The sequence below is a fragment of the Micropterus dolomieu genome, linkage group LG13 (genome assembly GCF_021292245.1).
Source record: "Micropterus dolomieu isolate WLL.071019.BEF.003 ecotype Adirondacks linkage group LG13, ASM2129224v1, whole genome shotgun sequence".
Classification (NCBI taxonomy): Eukaryota; Metazoa; Chordata; class Actinopteri; order Centrarchiformes; family Centrarchidae; genus Micropterus; species Micropterus dolomieu.
In genome coordinates, this window is record NC_060162.1 from 30295769 (window position 1) to 30313531 (window position 17763).

General features: G+C 41.6%; 1 protein-coding gene across 4 annotated transcripts in view; it reads left to right on the plus strand.

Annotated features, from left to right (window-relative positions):
• The window catches only part of macir (macrophage immunometabolism regulator), a 14039-nt gene extending 5430 nt beyond the window's left edge, over positions 1-8609 (plus strand). The window contains exons 2-3 of one of the 4 annotated variants that reach the window (XM_046067905.1): positions 1361-1420; positions 6193-8609. In XM_046067905.1, coding sequence (XP_045923861.1) covers positions 6200-6853 — 654 coding nt within the window. In that variant the 5' untranslated portion in view covers positions 1361-1420; positions 6193-6199 and the 3' untranslated portion in view covers positions 6854-8609. Of the gene's footprint in view, positions 1-1360; positions 1421-5920; positions 5993-6192 lie in introns of those variants that run through there. The other 3 variants (XM_046067906.1, XM_046067904.1, XM_046067907.1) reach the window with 3 other exon arrangements.
• The last annotated feature ends 9154 nt before the right edge of the window (positions 8610-17763 follow it).

Consider the following 17763-nt stretch of genomic DNA (forward strand, 5'->3'; position numbering starts at 1 on the left):
TTCTCCCCCGATAGCTCAGTTTGGCCGGACGGCCAGCTCTAGGAAGGGTTCTGGTCGTCCCAAACGTCTTCCATTTGAGGATTATGGAGGCCACTGTGCTCTTAGGAACCTTAAGTGCAGCAGAAATTTTTTTGTAACCTTGGCCAGAGCTGTGCCTTGCCACAATTCTGTCTCTGAGCTCTTCAGGCAGTTCCTTTGACCTCATGATTCTCATTTGCTCTGACATGCACTGTGAGCTGTAAGGTCTTATATAGACAGGTGTGTGGCTTTCCTAATCAAGTCCAATCAGTATAATCAAACACAGCTGGACTCAAATGAAGGTGTAGAACCATCTCAAGGATGATCAGAAGAAATAGACAGCACCTGAGTTAAATATGAGTGTCACGGCAAAGGGTCTGAATACTTATGACCATGTGATATTTCAGTTTTTCTTTTTTAATAAATTTGCAACAATTTCTACATTTCTGTTTTTTTCTGTCAAGATGGGGTGCTGAGTGTACATTACTGAGAAATAAAATGAACTTTTTTGATTTTTGGAAAATGGCTGCAATGAAACAAAGAGTGAAAAATTTAAAGGGGTCTGAATACTTTCCGTACCCACTGTATTTTAACATTTAACATGAACTTCATCAGTTACTGCATGCTGTGAAAATAAATCTGTCTTCTGAGACACAAAACAATTATTTATCCATCGACAAAAACGTTGCCGTATGAATATCCCGTGCTGTGTATGTGCGGTAGAATTGCTAATTCTGGTGCTAACTTGGTTCATAGTACAACTTACCAAATAAACCAGCTTCCTCGCTGACCTACAACGTTGTTTCAGAGCTCCGGGTGTCTGCACACAGCTACAATTGGCCTTCCTCTATTTTGATTTCTTCTGATACACAAACGTCCACGTACCTCACTTCCTCCATCGGGGACATCTGGACAATCTCACCACTGATAGACTTTCACAACATAGCGTCGTGAATTTCTCACTCAAGTTGAAAAATTTAACGCATCTTCCGCACAGCCTGGAGTGAATTCACATTCGTATCTTTGCATTGACTTTGTATGTAATGAAGCCGCACAAAATGCTCGCTTCACGTTGTATGTGAACACACAATTGGGGCTGAAACTGTGCTGTCCCTGCAGAGCAGTGGTTTTTAACCTGAGGATCGGGACCCCCCTTTGTGAGAATGCTTATAGACACACACAAAAAAAAGGGGTTGGACTGCCAGAAAGGTTAAGAACCCCTGCTCTAGAGGCTCTATATAAGGTCACACGTTCTCCAGAAATAGCAGTTTGGCATGACAACTCTGTGACCTGGACCAGAGTCCCAAACTGACATGCAACAAATCTCCCCTGCTCCTGACAGGTACTCACTTAATGTCATCCCAGATCCTATTTGCAAGGCGAAAAACAGTATCCCACAAAAGTGAGTACACCCCTCACATTTTTGTATTTGATTATATCTTTTCATGTGACAACACTTTGCTACAATGTAAAGTAGTGAGTGGACAGCTTGTTTAACAGTATAAATTTGCTGTCCCCTCAAAATAACACATCACACAGCCCTTAAAGTCTAAACCGCTGGCAACAAAAGTGAGTATACCCCTAAGTGAAAATGTCCAAATTGTCAATATTTTGTGTGGCCTACATACTGCCTTAACCCTCTTGGGCATGGAGTTCACCAGAGCTTCACAGGTTGCTACTGGAGTCCTCTTCCGCTCCCCCATGACGTCATCAGGGAGTGGGTGGATGTTTGAGACCTTGCGCTCCTCCACCTTCCGTTTGAGAACCCCCCACAGATGCTCAATAGGGTTTAGGTCTGGAGACATGCTTGGCCAGTCCATCACCTTTACCCTCAGCTTCTTTAGCAAGGCAGTGGTCGTCTTGGAGGTGTGTTTGGGGTCATTATCGTGTTTGAATACTTCCCTGCAGCCCAGTCTCCGAAGGGATGGGATCATGCTCTGCTTCAGTATGTCACAGTACATGTTGGCATTCATGGTTCCCTCAATGAGCTCCCCAGTGCTGGCAGCACTCATGCAGCCCCAGACCATGACACTCCCACCACCATGCTTGACTGTAGGCAAGACACACTTGTCTTTGTATTCCTCACCTGGTTGCTGCCACACACGCTTGACACCATCTGAACCAAATAAGTTTATCTTGGTCTCATCAGACCACAGGACATCCAGTAATCCATGTCCTTAGTCTGCTTGTCTTCAGCAAACTGTTTGCAGGCTTTCTTGTGCATCATCTTTAGAAGCGGCTTTCTTCTTGGACGACAGCCATGCAGACCATTTTGATGCAGTGTGCGGCGTATGGTCTGAGCACTGACAGGCTGACCCCCCAACCCCTTCAACCTCTGCAGCAATGCTGGCAGCACGTCTGTTTCCCAAAGACAACCTGTGGATATGATGCTGAGCACGTGCACTCAACTTCTTTGGTCAGCAATGGCGAGGCCTGTTCTGAGTGGAACCTGTCCTGTTGAACTGCTGTATGGTCTTAGCCACTGTGCTGCAGCTCAGTTTCAGGGTCTTGGCAGTCTTCTTATTAGAGCCTGAACGATATGGGTTTTTGGTTGTCAATATTATAGTGAAAAGATATCATCAGATATGTCCCTTTTGTGAGATACTGCACATGCATTCATATGTGGCAGCACTGAAAGGCATGTCTCTGGCCATTGGTTGCAGCACTTCCTCCTTCTCTGTAACTCTGACTAGAGCCCAACCGATTTATCGGCCAGACGATATTATTGGCCGATAATTGCATTTAATCGGCATCGGCCGTTTATAATGGCAGATATATGACAATTTAAAAAGAAACAAAAAGTCAGATCCTTCACTCATGTCATCGGTGTTGCATAGTTTGCCCACCAGAGGGCGTGCTGCAGCTCCCCTGTTAACAACACTGCCTCGCCACAAAAACCACAGAAGAAAAAAATTAGCTGACCGGAGTTTACCGGACCTTACTGCAGCATGTACCAAACACGGAGAGGGCTGTGTTAGCTGTGAGTCGGTCTTTTGTCACGTTAATTACATGACTTGAATAATTATAATAAAAACAGACCCAATCACTTCTCTTCTCCTGAAAATATTCATGACTTGCAGCAGCTCACAGCAGGTTAATGTTACAGTAGTTGGGTGTTGGAAGTTGCGCTGCTGACAGACAGAACTGTAGATTTATTCTGAAACAGTGTGGCTGTTCTAGTGAACGGTCCGCATTTGTCACTAGTTCATCACTTCTAAATATTCTCTGAAATCATGTAAGGTTACAGCAGCTAACGCCGTCCGTTGCTAAATTAGCCACAAAGCTAATATCAGTGGAGGAGCGCTAACGTCGTAATGAGCCCTTAAACTATAGCAGGGGTATTCAATTAGAATTCAAAGAGGTCCAGTTAGAGAAAATTTCCTGAAGCAAAGGTCCGGAACATCAAACGACTAACTTGCGTTATCATTCAGAACCATAATGTATAGTTGTATCAACATATGTTTTTATGGACTGTCAAATCAAATAATATTTAGTTTATATTTAATTATATGTATATTTATATTTAATTAGTTTTCACATGGAGGGATAATAAATAAGTACTCTAATAATAAATTCTAAATTTAAGTAAACTAAAATAAAGTGCCTAATTAAAAAAAAAAATGAAATAAAAATTGTAGCTTGAAGTGATGAAGTGCAGTCTTAACCAATTTTATAATAAACACTCAACACATCATAACAAATAAACAGCTGTAATGCCTCCTCTTCTCTTTCATTCCCTCTTACAGAGCCACCACTCCTAATGTTACTTTCTCTTGTTCAGTGAGAAACGTGAGCTGTAGTTTGTCCTGCCAGCTAGCATTGGAGACCTTGAGATATTCTGGTTCTGAACTGCCCATGGGACAAATGTACATGTAAAAATCTGTACATTCTTGATTAAAAGCCACATGAAATCTCTTTCCCCTTTCGTCTCCTCAATTTGTGTGTGTTTCCAAAACGTCTCTGGTGAATCTTGCGGACTCGACTCGCAAGCATCGGAATGCACAGATTTGATTGGCTGAGCAGCGTCACATGAGACGATTGGAGCACATGTAATTGGTCTGTGAGTTTCCTGGTCCACTAAACCAGTACAGTAAATGCTAGAAAAGCTGTGCAGGTTAAAATAGAAATGCTCCATCACGAGGTAGTAAGTCTCAATAATAAATAGGCTGAGGTTGTATACAGAGGGAGAGAAAGAGGAGTAGAGAGGAGCTCAGTGCATCATGGGAAGTCCCCTGGCACTTTAGGCCTATAGCAGCATAACTAATGCCGTTTTCCCATTACCAGTACCAGCTCAACTCGACTCGACTCAGTTTTGGCCATGCTCCGTTTTCCATTGCAGATAGTACCCCTCAAATGTAGCTGGTCGTCATAGCAACAACACACACAGCTGTAACTGTAATGTTCAATGTGACACACACACCAGTGACCCACACAGCTTTCTCTTTATTTAAGTTAAAACGTTTCAACATTCCTCAGAATTTATAGACAGTTCCAGCTGTGTTTTCTGCCGTTGTTGCTGCAGTGGTCTGTGTGACAGTGGGACCAGAGGGCTCTGTGGCAGGCTTCCACCACCGCCACTTGCGGAGCTCCTCAACTCAGAAAACTCGCACCTTAGGTGTGAGTGTGAGTGGTTGTTTGTCTGTGTGGCCCTGCGATGGACTGGCGACTTGTCCAGGTACCCCGCCTTTCGCCCGATGTCAACTGGGATTGGCTCCAGCCCCCTGCGACCCTGTACACAGGATAAGCGGTTGACGATGGATGGATGGATGGATGGATGGATGGGTATTATATAATACACAAAATCTTGTTTCCTTAGTGTATAGACGCCTTATTTTGAAAACCTGATGTTGTCACATGTGTATCCTTGCGCTAAATTCATCAAGTCCGACCCAGTTAATAGATAAATGTTGTATGTGGTTCTCGTAAGGTGTAACATGAAGACTTCATAACCTCTCTTCAGGTAGGACTTGTCTTTGTAAAGAGAGAAACTGACAGGATTAGTTTATTTTCTGAACTCTTGTCTCATACTCATCTTTTGATCTTGAAGCCAAATGTCTTCAGTGAACAACAAAAACAAAGGAATTTGCCTTACTGTTCCAATACTTTTGGAGGGGGCTGTAGACTGTTAATAAAGACGGATTGTTCATATCTAGTAGAGGAGTGCTGACTAAGGGTAAAACATCTTTAAGCAGCCTAGTCGGGATGGGGTCTAAGAGGCAGGTTGATGGTTTAGATGAAGAAATTATTGAAGTTAGTTGGTAAAGATTGAGGGAAGCAAAACAGTCTAAACATATATCTGGTTTTACAGCTGTTTTTAAGGTTCCTGAGTTAAGAGATAAGTCGGTGCTATTTAAAGGCAGGTCTTGGTGAATTTTGTTTCTAATAGCTAGAATTTTATCATTAAAGAAGCTCATGAAGTCGTAACTACTGAGAGCTATGAGAAAACTTGGCTCAATAGAGCTGTGACTCTCTGTCAGCCTGGCTACAGTGCTGAAAAGAAACCTGGGGTTGTTCCTATTTTCCTCTAAGAGTTCCTTTAAAAAAAAAACAAAAACGTATTTGTCCCTCGTGATAAAAAATGTCTCCTTCCCAAAAACTGCTGTAGAAATATCATAAATTAATATTTTTTTCCACTTTAAACGAGTCAGTCTTTTTAAGCTACTTCAGACTAAAATATACATATCAAATGCCATTGTTTTTTTATTGTACAAAAAACAAAATAATTTCTATAAAATACAAGTCAAGGAGTATTTTATTATTATATTATTATTATTATTATTATCAGGGGCTGGGATGAGTCAATGATTGGCAGCAACATTGACTTTGATGCATTGTTATTTTTTCTGCAGTGGCAAATTAAAGTTCATAATCTTGGCTTATAATGATATATGATCTTTTCCAGATCCTACTGTGTGTTGTCTTGCCAACTTCAAAATAACTACTCCTGCACTACTGCTCATACTTACACTATTAGGTACACCTGTTCAGTTGTTTTGATGCTTTGTGACTTACTGTTGGATCAGTGTTTAAGTAAGGACTGACCCAGCCATTTAGGAGTGCCTTAAGATATTTAGTGAATATGGCCCCTGAGTGTTTGTGTTTGGTGTAACTGCTGTCTTGATCCTGGATACAAGAGTGACTTAAGTGCTGTTTTTTTTCTCTACCTTTCATCAGTCAGGTTATGTCTGTAAGGATGGAAATGGATATCAGTGGAGTGCCTAGGGCACATGTCTCCATTCTTCCTGCAGCTGAGATCAAAGCTACACTGACACCAGAAGCAGAGAGACCTCGCTGTGCCAGCACTCCATGTTCACCCATCCGAGGTACTGTTGCAGGATACCAGATACTCCACATGGACTCAAACTATCTGGTGGGCTTCACCACTGGTGAGGAGCTGCTCAAGATTGCCCACAAGTGGTCAGAAGGAACTCCAGAGAGGGGTTCTGTATCAGAGGCTATATCCAGTTCTGTCCAGAGCACTGTCCCAAAGTCTGTGGACTTGGGTATCCACCGATCTTCACGAGTCTTAAAAAGCAAAAGTCGCTACTACCAACCCTACGATATTCCTGCTGCCAACGGGCGGAAACGAAGGCGTATGCCCAGCTCGAGTGATACCTTCCTCCGATCACTGGCCCATGGGGAGTCTGGGAGAGGTCTGCATGCTCCACTACCCCTCTGTCTGCTTAAAGGGAAGACGACCCACTCCAAGTCTCTGGAATACCTTAACCTGGACAAAATAAGTATCAAAGAGTCACCAGACACTGAGGTGTTACAGCACCAACTGCAGCACCTCACCCTGCGAGGGGAGCGCATGTTTACCCGAAAAAAGAAATGAAAGCACAGTGGAAGGCCTTTTTTAGGCATCTTTCACCCCTTTGGGAATTTAGGTGCTATTTCTTGTTTGAAATCTTTCTACTCATTTTAAAAGCAATTAAGAAGGCAGCCTGAGAATCTTGTTATATTATTAACTGGGGGTTTTACCTTCACCTGTACACATAATGTTTTGAAGAAACGTTATGTGTACACATTGTAATGAGGTTGTTGGGGTTTAAACATGTGACTTATATAAATTTAGCAATAATTGGTGAACCTATTATTGACAGTGTTGTGTGTTTTTACTGGTCAGAGATGCATTGATATATCAACTTACAGCTGATTAAAGCACATATCACACACTGCATCATCTTTAAAATGCACCACTTTAATCAGCCCATTAATAGTTTTTTCATTTATCTATGAGGAGTTGTGTTAGTGGAGGTTTTGTCAGATTTTATTCCTGTTATGGCACTACATACAACTGTGTCAACTGTTTTATTAAAGTCCATCTTAATACAATACTCACATGCCTTATGTACATTTAAATAGTCCTTGGTTGCTGTTATCATTCCCTCTGTCCATACTGGTGCTAAAGTGATGTCTTTTTAAAAAAAAAAAAAATTAAAGTATTTTTTCCTAACATGCCTTGTCTTGATAGCTAGCATTATTATCATTATTATTAGAGAGGTGTCAGAGTGAGATAGAGAGAGGATGAATGACATGTAGCAATGTCCCCCGACTGGACACGAACCAGGAACTTTAGGATTACATTGTCAGCTCCTTAGACAAGGTCACCAGGATGCCCTAAAATGATCCCTGCCTAAAGTGACTACACTGTAAGGGTGAGGGAGAGAATCCATTTCCAATCTGTGTAACATAGACTGCAGATTTTTTGCTTCAGCTGAACTTCAAGTCACACAAGGACAATCACCAGTATGGACTGGATAAATAATGACAACTCTTTACGTATTGCATATATGTACATTAAGTACGTATGGCATATTAAGCATATTGTGTTAAGATAGACTCCTTACTATCCATCAGTCCATAAGTTTTAAATGTGGCAAGTAGCTTGACCAGAGAATGGCAAATTTAGTCAGCATTAATTCATGCTGGTAACAGTAGTGACCAGTTTACATGGTAGGGGATAAGAAAACATCTGTTGAAACGTCTGAAAACACTCCTGCAATAGCATCCACAAAACCAATGGAGGGTAAGAGTTCCCATGAACAACAGTACTGTTTTGCATCTGTTTATTGGTAATTGTTGGCAAAGTGGTTGGAAATATGTTGGCTTTAGAAAACCATATTGGTGCATCTTTTTACAGTGATAATGGGTGTACAACAATTTGTGGAGCTGTGTCTTTTTAGTAAGTGTGTATGTTCCTGATGCCTCTACTGCAGAAAATTAGTTTTCTGTTGGACATCTACTACAGACTATCTCTGGAAACTTGAAATTGTCACCACCATGACACCAATTAGCTGTTCACAGTAACCACTGCAATATTGTACATAAGCAAAGCCATGTGAACACTTACAGTTCTGTGGAAAAATCTCTACACCCATTGTGTTTTTGCACAATTTGTTGTTCCGCTCTGAAAGGGAATTGTGATGTCAGAACTTCTGTGTTTTCTATTACACCAAAGCAATAGAGAATTCAGTTTATTTTATGAATGTGTAACATTTGAAGCCCATGTCGAATTTTTATGTGATGATGGCACCTTTTAAATTGTTTAAATTGTTGTTAAACAATCTGAGTAAAATTGGTTGAGGAGTGTTGAACTTCTTTATTGATCAAAGTAAATACAAAAGGGCGCCTCCAGCAAGAGATGTCCCAACTACAAATACCATCAAAAGGATGAAAACACAATAAAGCCAGATGGCTTATTTCCATTGTGGTCCTTTTTGGGAAGGCATGGAGCTAGGGGCATCATGAAAAGGCAACTAGTTATTTATTAGCAGTATACATGTTGTATATAAGAATTGTTTAACACATTCTTATATACAACATTACTATACAATATATAACAAAGTTCACAAAATGTTACTTGAATTGAATAGGCCTGTAGAATGCAAAATTAAAACTGAAATTTAAAACTAAAACTGAAATTTAAAACAACAGCATTACTTTGTTACTTTGAGCGAATTAATTTCAGTGTTCGTGGGGTGGTGATGATATAGTGGATAAGATATATGCCTCTAGTGGGAGAGACCCGGGTTTGAATCCTACTGTGAACCATCCATCATTGTGTTCTTGATCAAGATACTTAACCCCCTAGTTGCTCGTGAGGCGTACATGTCTGCCCCAGTTTCTTTTTTTAATACTTTGTCACCAGAGTCAGAAATGGACAAATCCTACACATGGGGTTTTGAATACATATATTATTAATTTTTTTTATACATTTATGGATAGGACTGTAGTCAGTGGGACACCACGTGTCACCACTGAGCCCTCTGGAAGTGTCTTGGGCCTATCAACGAAACACCAAGAAAGGATGGTGTGCCATTATCCCCTGCCAAAAATGGATTTGTTCATGAATGGGATTTGAACCGGGAACCTACACTGTAAACCCGAATAATTTCAGAATACTCAAAATATTTGTGGAAACTTATTACGTCAAAATTAGTGGTAAGAATAAATTTTCATTTTTTAAAACCTTTAATTTCTGCATACTAAATTACATTGATTCACTGGTGCTTATTAAAATTTTATTCCATTGACTAATTCTTTACTCAGTAAATGTAATTGTGCACAATTTATACTCTGGGGAAAATTAAAACAATTAATTGTGCTAGATTCAGATACTAATGGAAACTCACTCAACAAAACTACTAGTTAACTTAAAATGTACAAAATTTTCAGATCGTAGTCCTCAAAAATACGAATACAACTCCATTATTACAATTCAAGTTTTCTTAATTGAACAGTCAGTATCAAAACTTTAAACATCTGTCATTTCTACATTTCACAGAAACAATATATGTCCCAGTGAAACTTGTTTCCATCAGACGGGAAAAAATTCTCTTTCTGGTAAGGCACATCATGCATAAAGCTGAATAGACTATTTAAGTAATTGACATTGATAATAACATTGATAATCCAGCAACAATTTTGATTATGAATTTGTTTTCATTCTTTTATGCAATAATGTTAAAGATTCCCTATTTACAGATACTAAATGAGATTTTTTGGTGTAAAGTGATAATGACTTGAATCCCTTGAGCAAAGTCCTTTGAGCTAAACAAACTTTCCTTTTACTACCTGCAGTCTGTTTTGTGGAAAAAGCGAATATGCATTATTTTTTTCTATCAGTAGCACTTTTACTTAAATAATATAAAAGGGAGCTTTAAATGCAGAGTAAGAAAAAAATTACCAATAAATTAAAATAAATAAAAATCAAAAGCAAATAAAGATAGCTAATAACAGTTGTTTAAAATAAGAAGTGCTATTTGTGAGGTAGACGAAGTAATGGAACAATATAAAAAACCTTTGTTTTGAATATCTCTAGCTGTAAGCTATGTTTACTGCAAGCTTACTGAGCATATAGACGGACAGTTTAGAAGCGCTTTCAGGAGTTTGTAACAGACAAATCCATCCACAGCCACTTCACTTGGGTGTCAGTGACCACAGTGAGGAGTGTCAGCAATGTCTGGTTCATCTTCGCAATGCAGAACACAAACAATCGAATTATGAGGATCATTATAAAAGAAAGGCTGCAGTGTATGCTCATCAGTGCCCCCCACACACTTAAAAGCACACTTTTTTTTTCAAAGCCTGTCTTCATACAATACTCACATGCCAAAATGTTAGGAGTTACTGGTGGCTGTTATGATTCCTTCTGTCTATACTGACTCTATAACGCTTTCTTAATCAGTAAACAATAAAAAAGTAACAATGGTGATGATTACATTTATATTGCACTTTATTTTTGACAACCAAAGGGCTTAGGGGGAAACTTTACTCAAACACCGGAGAAACTTTGAGACAAGTAATTCACATATTGCTACATGGTGGGTTAAAAACATTTGGCGTTGATGAATAATCTACCTTGGGGACCTTTAGGTGCAGCAAATGTAGGCAATGGTTGAACTGTGAGGTTCCTGCTGCTGCTGTCATTTATTCCTGCATAGTCATCAGGTTCAGTGGGCTTCTCACCAGGTGCATCTACAAAAATTGATTGGCACAGAAGATTCGCCCCCTGCTGGCCGTTCAATTGAATGCAGGTTTAAGGGACTTCTGCATTGGATTCACGTCTCGGACCAGAAGTTTCCCGCTTGTTGTCAACATAAGTTAAGTTAGAAGGAGCTACAATTTGGCCAATGTTTGTTCATGCATATGAACCACAGCAACACATTAAAGTGCAAATGTAACCAAATTGATTTTAACAGCAAAACATTGTTGTGATACATAGTACATGTAATTCTCAAGAAATATAGTGTACTTACCTCAAATGTGCTGGTGTCCTGCAGAACTGTCTTCTTTTACGGTACTATTCAAAATCTTGCGTGTACTCTGGCATTTGAAAGGTAAAATAATTGACATACCTAAGAAAAAAACAAAGCGTAATTATTTTACGCTAAAGGTACCCTTCAGCATCTGTATGAAACGCCACCGTTTGCTATGTCTCAGCAACACAAAGAGGCTAACCTTAATGGTAACCATCTCGTATATATTTATAGCCTTTAACAGAGCCTACATTGAAAAATGTTTGCACTTAATTCTGTAATAGATCTACAGTTTTCTTGAGAAATTTATGAGACTTTTATTGCTAAATAAACATATTCATTATAAAATCTCACAGTCACAGCTGGACTAATGCACTTTTCTAAAACAGTACACTATCCCTCCTAGGTCTAAAATATCCACTGTGAAATGTTGTTGGCTCCAGTACGTAATCAATGTAGTATGTTTTTTTATCCCCAGTATGTCTGATTAGCAAGCCAGCAATTGACTGCATACACACCTTATATAACAATCAGGCAGATTAATTTATTTTGTATTTTGCAGTAATTAATTTGGTCTTAACTCAAGTCTTTCAAAACTATGCAGTATAAAAAGCATCAAGTCAACATGCTCTTGAATGATTGAACAGAAATATGCAAATTGAAAACATACCTTGAATAGCTGTAGTCTCACTCAATACAACAAACAATATAAAGAATTCCGATTAGTCCTATCACTTAGCTTAACTCACAAAGCTGATTTTGCCAGTATTTCTGATGGTACTGGACTTGTTTTTTCAGTGGAGTCCCCCCCTATGCTGGCTGTTGGAAAGAATGCATGCTTGATCTGCTCTCGATTGCTCTTCCTGAAGGACCTTTAACTGTCTGTGACCTTGAAACTGAATTTTGTAAATTGAAATTGAAATGAGAAAAGTTTACTGAAGTACCTCTATGTAATAATGACAGAGACGTGGTTCCAAAAGAATTACTCATTTATTGACAATTAGATAATTGGTAACTGGAAATGCCTGAAAAGAGGATGGCCAATAATGCTAATAACTAATCAACCACACAGTACATGTCCTATGGTACAATACCACACAATTACCACACAGTACATGCCTTATGGTACTATACCATAGATTTACCACACATTTATCACACAGTACATGTCCTATGTGGTATAGTACCAAAGAAAAGGATCAATACTTCTGAGTAAATATTTATAGCTCAATTGTAAGTTATTTTTTTATTTTAGAGAACACATAACAGTATACACAAAGTGAAATGTAAATATCAGGGTAACATGTACACAGTAAAGAAAAAATGAAAGACAAGAAGACAAAACACAAAAAAATACTAGAGTAAAGCAAATTCAAAATACTGTATCATCCGTACATAAGACATTTGTCAAACATATAATTAGTCTTAAAAGCATTTGTATTCTTAATGTCAGTTGGCCCATTTCTTCTTGTGAATGTGGAATGTTCGAAATAATAAAACGGTAGTTACGTTCTGTAACTCCAGATTCTATGAGTATAGGCGCAGCCCTCTAAGGCTATCGCTATTGAGTTTACCCCTCCGTGCGCTTACGTGGCACTGAGAAAAGTTGTCTACGCCCACCCTGGCCTTCGGCTCCCAAAATGCCTTTTCTTTAGTACTGAGAACCAATGTCCAGTGAGGCCTTCAACTTACAGTATGTAACTCGTTCTCGTTCTATTTGATATAGGCTTTTCCCTAGGCTATTGCTATTGGGTTAGAGGCGATGCAGGATGAGTCCACGCCTCACTGGTTCATACGGTACCACCAAGCACAAAACCCACCTGCGCACAGAGCAGGACCAGCGCAAGCAGTGGTTCCCCCCCCCCCCCCCACCGTCACATGGGAGAAGGCACACCGCACACTCACAAGGGAAAATCACTTAGCCAATACACTGTAATGTAGTGAGTCAGCGAGAAACAAGACATCTCACAGGTAGAAATGGATGAAAGAGCACGGGGACAACCAGGGAGCCGCCGTGCAGATGTTGTCCACCGTCATCCCACCGTGCAACGTCACAGAGGACGAGACACCTCTCGCGGAGTGTGCCCTGATGCCGTCCGGAGGGGACAGATCGGGATGGAGGTGCCACTCGTCTAGGCGAGGGCCGTCTGTGAAGACTGAGATATGGGAGGTGACCATGCTTGAGGAACCCCGACCGACAGAGAGAGCCCCCAGCCTGAGGACAAGCGATCAGGCGCCGTCTAGCGCTCAGAAAGTGGTCGGATCTGCTGATGTGGCGCCCCCGTGGCGCTGAAGGGAAGCCACTCTGCTGCCCTTGCCGCCGTCACGGTATGGGGGGGGGGGCCCGCCTCAAAGGGGATGCCGGGCGGGGGGGGGCCTGTCAGGCAGCAACCTCCGTGCTCCACCAAACAGGAGAGCTTAAAACTTGGCGTGGGGGAAGGGAGGGTAATGGGCGCCAACACATGCGGGCATGTGCGAGTCAATCTAACGGCAAGGCATGGCCACCAGGGGAGGCGAGCAAGTACTCACCCCACCAGGGCCCTCCACGCTCCGCTTGGGAGGCGCGGGCCACATCGTGAGAGACCTTCACACACAGTGAGAGGGGTCTGTTTGGGTGTCCTCCCGTGTGTGGCGGAGGAACCACTTGTGGTAGCATAGTTGCCCTCGTGGGTCCACTGCTGTACCGCATCCCCGGTGGGGGGAGGGAGGCAGAGGCAGACACAGTCACCTGCACGAGATGGGGCAGCCACACCCGTGAGTCCATTACCATGCTGCTCCCCCCACAAGGGCAGGGACAGGCAACAGAGGAAATAGTCTGCCTGCGACACGGAGCCAGGCTGCATGAAGGCCGCACGGCCAGCTGCAGCCGGTCCACGCAGTGTGACGGCAGCCACTGACTTTGTAGAGACATGACCAAGGAGGAAATATTTTGCTTGTGGCATCGGAGCCAGACTGCATGAAAGCCATCCGGCCAGCTGCAGCCTGTCTGTGTTATGCCACTCCCCTGGCTCAATGCCGCGTTTTACAAAGTTGAAGATAACACAGCTTTTTTTCGGAGCGCTATGAACTGTATTGTGTTATGCAAGACGCATTTCTGTTATTTAGCACGGCCTCACAGATATTAATAGAGTGGACATAATAACAGAAACACCTGGCCATGTGCTACACTTCAACAGTCACACAACAAACTGCAGCTTCCAAAATGATCATACTCATTATTAGTTATTTTAGCAAAATCCTGCACATTATCATTTTCATGATGGAAGGATTTATGGCAGGAATGACTGTGTTACTTTTTAACTAGATGTAATTAATAAACTGGTAATTAAGTCTTAGAAACAACATTAAACTCTGCCCATATCTCCAGTTTGTGAGAAGTATTTACATGGCCATTATTTTGTAACCTAATAAAAAGTTGGTGTTCTTGTATTGTGTGCCCATTAAGGACAGTAGAGAGTGCTGCTGAAGGAATTTCATCATGCCCATAATCACCTGACTGGCAAGAGCAACTATTGTACAGGTGAGTCAGATAAATAATAAAATATTGTATTTGAAAAAAAGCAGCATTTGATGATGATGTTGTTTACTGGTTGTTATTATTGTTATTATAATCATTAACATTACGATTATTATCATTAACACTATCTGTACCATTTTTCATTCAGTCTATAGCAACATCACCTTTACTGTCTGTACCTCTGTGTGTATACTGTGTAGGCTGCCTTCCATCCCTCTCTCTCTGTCTCTCTGCCCCTGTTCTTGGTGGAAATTGTTGGGCTTCTGTAAACAACATCACAGAGTATGGTCTAGACCTGCTCTTTTATGAAAAGCGCTGTGAAATAACTGTTGTTGTGATTTGGTGCTATATAAATAAAATTGAATTGAATTGAATTGAAATTGAAGTTAGTATTTTCCACCCACGCTAGCCAGCGTATTGGGCAAAAAGGGTTCTCCATCGATCGCGGTCAGCAGCGAGTTCTTCGGCCTCATCCCAGGAGATGTTTAGGGCCTTGAGGTTGTTGATGAAGGTCCGCCGCTAGGTCAGGCGTGGCCGGCCCCTGCCGTGTCGGCCTTCAGGTGGAACCAAGCGAAACGCCTTCTTTGGGAAGCGGCTGTCATTCGTGCGGATAATGTGTCCGGCGAGCCTTAGGCGACAGCGTGCGATGATCACGTTTAACTTGGGCAGCTTGCCTCGCCTAAGGACCTCCTCATTGGTTATGTGGTCGAAGTACTGTGTCCTCAGTATTCGCCGAAGGCAGCGTTGGTGAAAGACATCTACTCTTCGAGTTATACTTGCCGATACTTTCCATGCTTCAGAGGCATAAGTTGCCATCGGGATGATGATAGAGGCGTATAGGAGAAGCTTGATGTTAAGCGAGATGGCTGCAGAGGACCAAATATTTCGCATTTGTTTGCTTTTCCAATGTGGCATTTGACTTCAGCCTCTGCATCACCATCCTGACCGATGATGCTGCCGAGATAAGTGAATCTTTCTACTTCTTGAAGTTCTTGACCACTAATCTTGATCTTAGGCACGCCGGCCTGGGTGCTGATGTACATGACTTTGTTTTTCTCTGCGCTGATGCAGAGTCCAACTTTTTCTGCCTCCCGTTACAGGTTGGATGTTGGTCGTGGAGATGTTGTCCACCTTCTGACAGGAGAGAGATGTCATCCACAAAGTCAAGGTCAGTAAGTCGACTGAGTCCATCCAAATTGATGCCTGCATCCAGCCCATGTTGGGCTTTCTTCATGATGAAATCGAGGGCCACTAGGAACAGGAAGGGAGAGAGGATGCACCCTTGCCTGATGCCGGTCTCGATGGCAAAGAAGTCAGTGTGTCCAGTGTCCGTCTTAATGCAGCATCTGGGATGGTTGTACAGGGACTTGAAGACTGAGATGAACTTTTGTGGGATGCCGTATAGGCGTAGAATGTTCCAGAGGGATTCTCTGAGAATGCTGTCAAAGGCCTTTTTGAAATCGAAGAAGTTGACCGAGAGTGGTCGGTGGTACGTTGAAGAAGCACAGCATAGAACACCTTGCCTGGGATTGAGAGCATGGTGATGCCTCGCCAGTTTGTGGATTCCATCGTGTTGCCCTTCTTTGGTAGCTTAACAATGACGCCTTTCTGCCAGTCTTCAGGGACGTTCTCATTTTGCCTCGTTGAACAGCGCTGTGATCCTGCTGACAACAATCGGGCCTCCATGTTTCAACAGCTCCAATTGGATTTCGTCCATAACAGCCATAACTGCGGACTTCTTGCTCAGTAATTTCACCGTCAAATTTAATGCTTTTTAAGACCTTTTAAGACCTCAACAAATATAAATTTAAGACCTCAAATTTTGAAACAATTTCTTTGATAGAAAAAAGAAAAAAGATTTTGATCTCTTAATGAACAACGCAATGCCATATTTGGCAGTTTTATTTTCACCACAGGTGAATGACTTTGCATATTCCGAATCGGGGAACATAGAGGCTGTTTACACCTGGCATTAAAATGTATTTTGGGTGATCAGATTGTGATCGGGTAGCACTTGACCACATGAAAGTACATGTGTAAATGCACCTGAGACACACTGAGGACAGATTGTGATCCGATCAGCAAAACGATCTCTGGAGGTGGTCAGGGACACCATGACCACAAGGATGCAAATGTGTTATCTATCCACATACAACAACTGCTTGGGTGGAAATATGTACTGGTCGCAGTCTTCTGCAAATAAAATACAAAAGTCTGACAGCACAGACAGGAGCCTGGACAGTGTGTCCATTCAGTGTTGTGCTTAAAAGTACTCAAACATTGTAGATTATTGATCTTGCTCATGTTTTTGGTGAACTGATCGTGTCCGTTTGTGAACATGAACTAGGGGGCAATAAAACAATAATGTTAATTATAGTGAAACATTACATTACATTTACTCATTTGGCAGACGCTTTTATCCAAGGCGACTTACATTTGAGGAACAACATACAAGCATCAACAGAGCATCAACTACAGATCTACAACTGACAAAACATACTAGTAAGAGCAGCAATAAATACTAGTAAGAGCTCACAGTACATATCACATCAATGGGGTAGATACCTAGGGAAGGAAGTAAGAGTTAACAAAAAGTGCAATGAAAACAAAAAGTGCAATCTATACAAGATCATTGTAGGGGATAGAAGAAGAAGAGCACAGGAAGTGCATGTTAGAGGTTAGAAGTTAGAGGTGTTATAAGAGGAAGTGTTCTCGGAAGAGATGAGTTTTCAAGAGCTTCTTGAAGTTAGAGAGGGACGCCCCTGCTCTGATGGCGTGTGGTAGCTTGTTCCACCATCGTGGTGTCACAGATGAGAATAGCCGGGACTGGGATTGCTTTGTGTGAAGGGATGGCAGAACCAGGCGGCGTTCGTTGGAGGAGCGTAGCGGCCGAGAAGGAACGTAAGTTTGTATTATGGAGTTTAGGTAGATGGGTGCAGACCCAGTAGTCACTCTGTATGCAAGCAT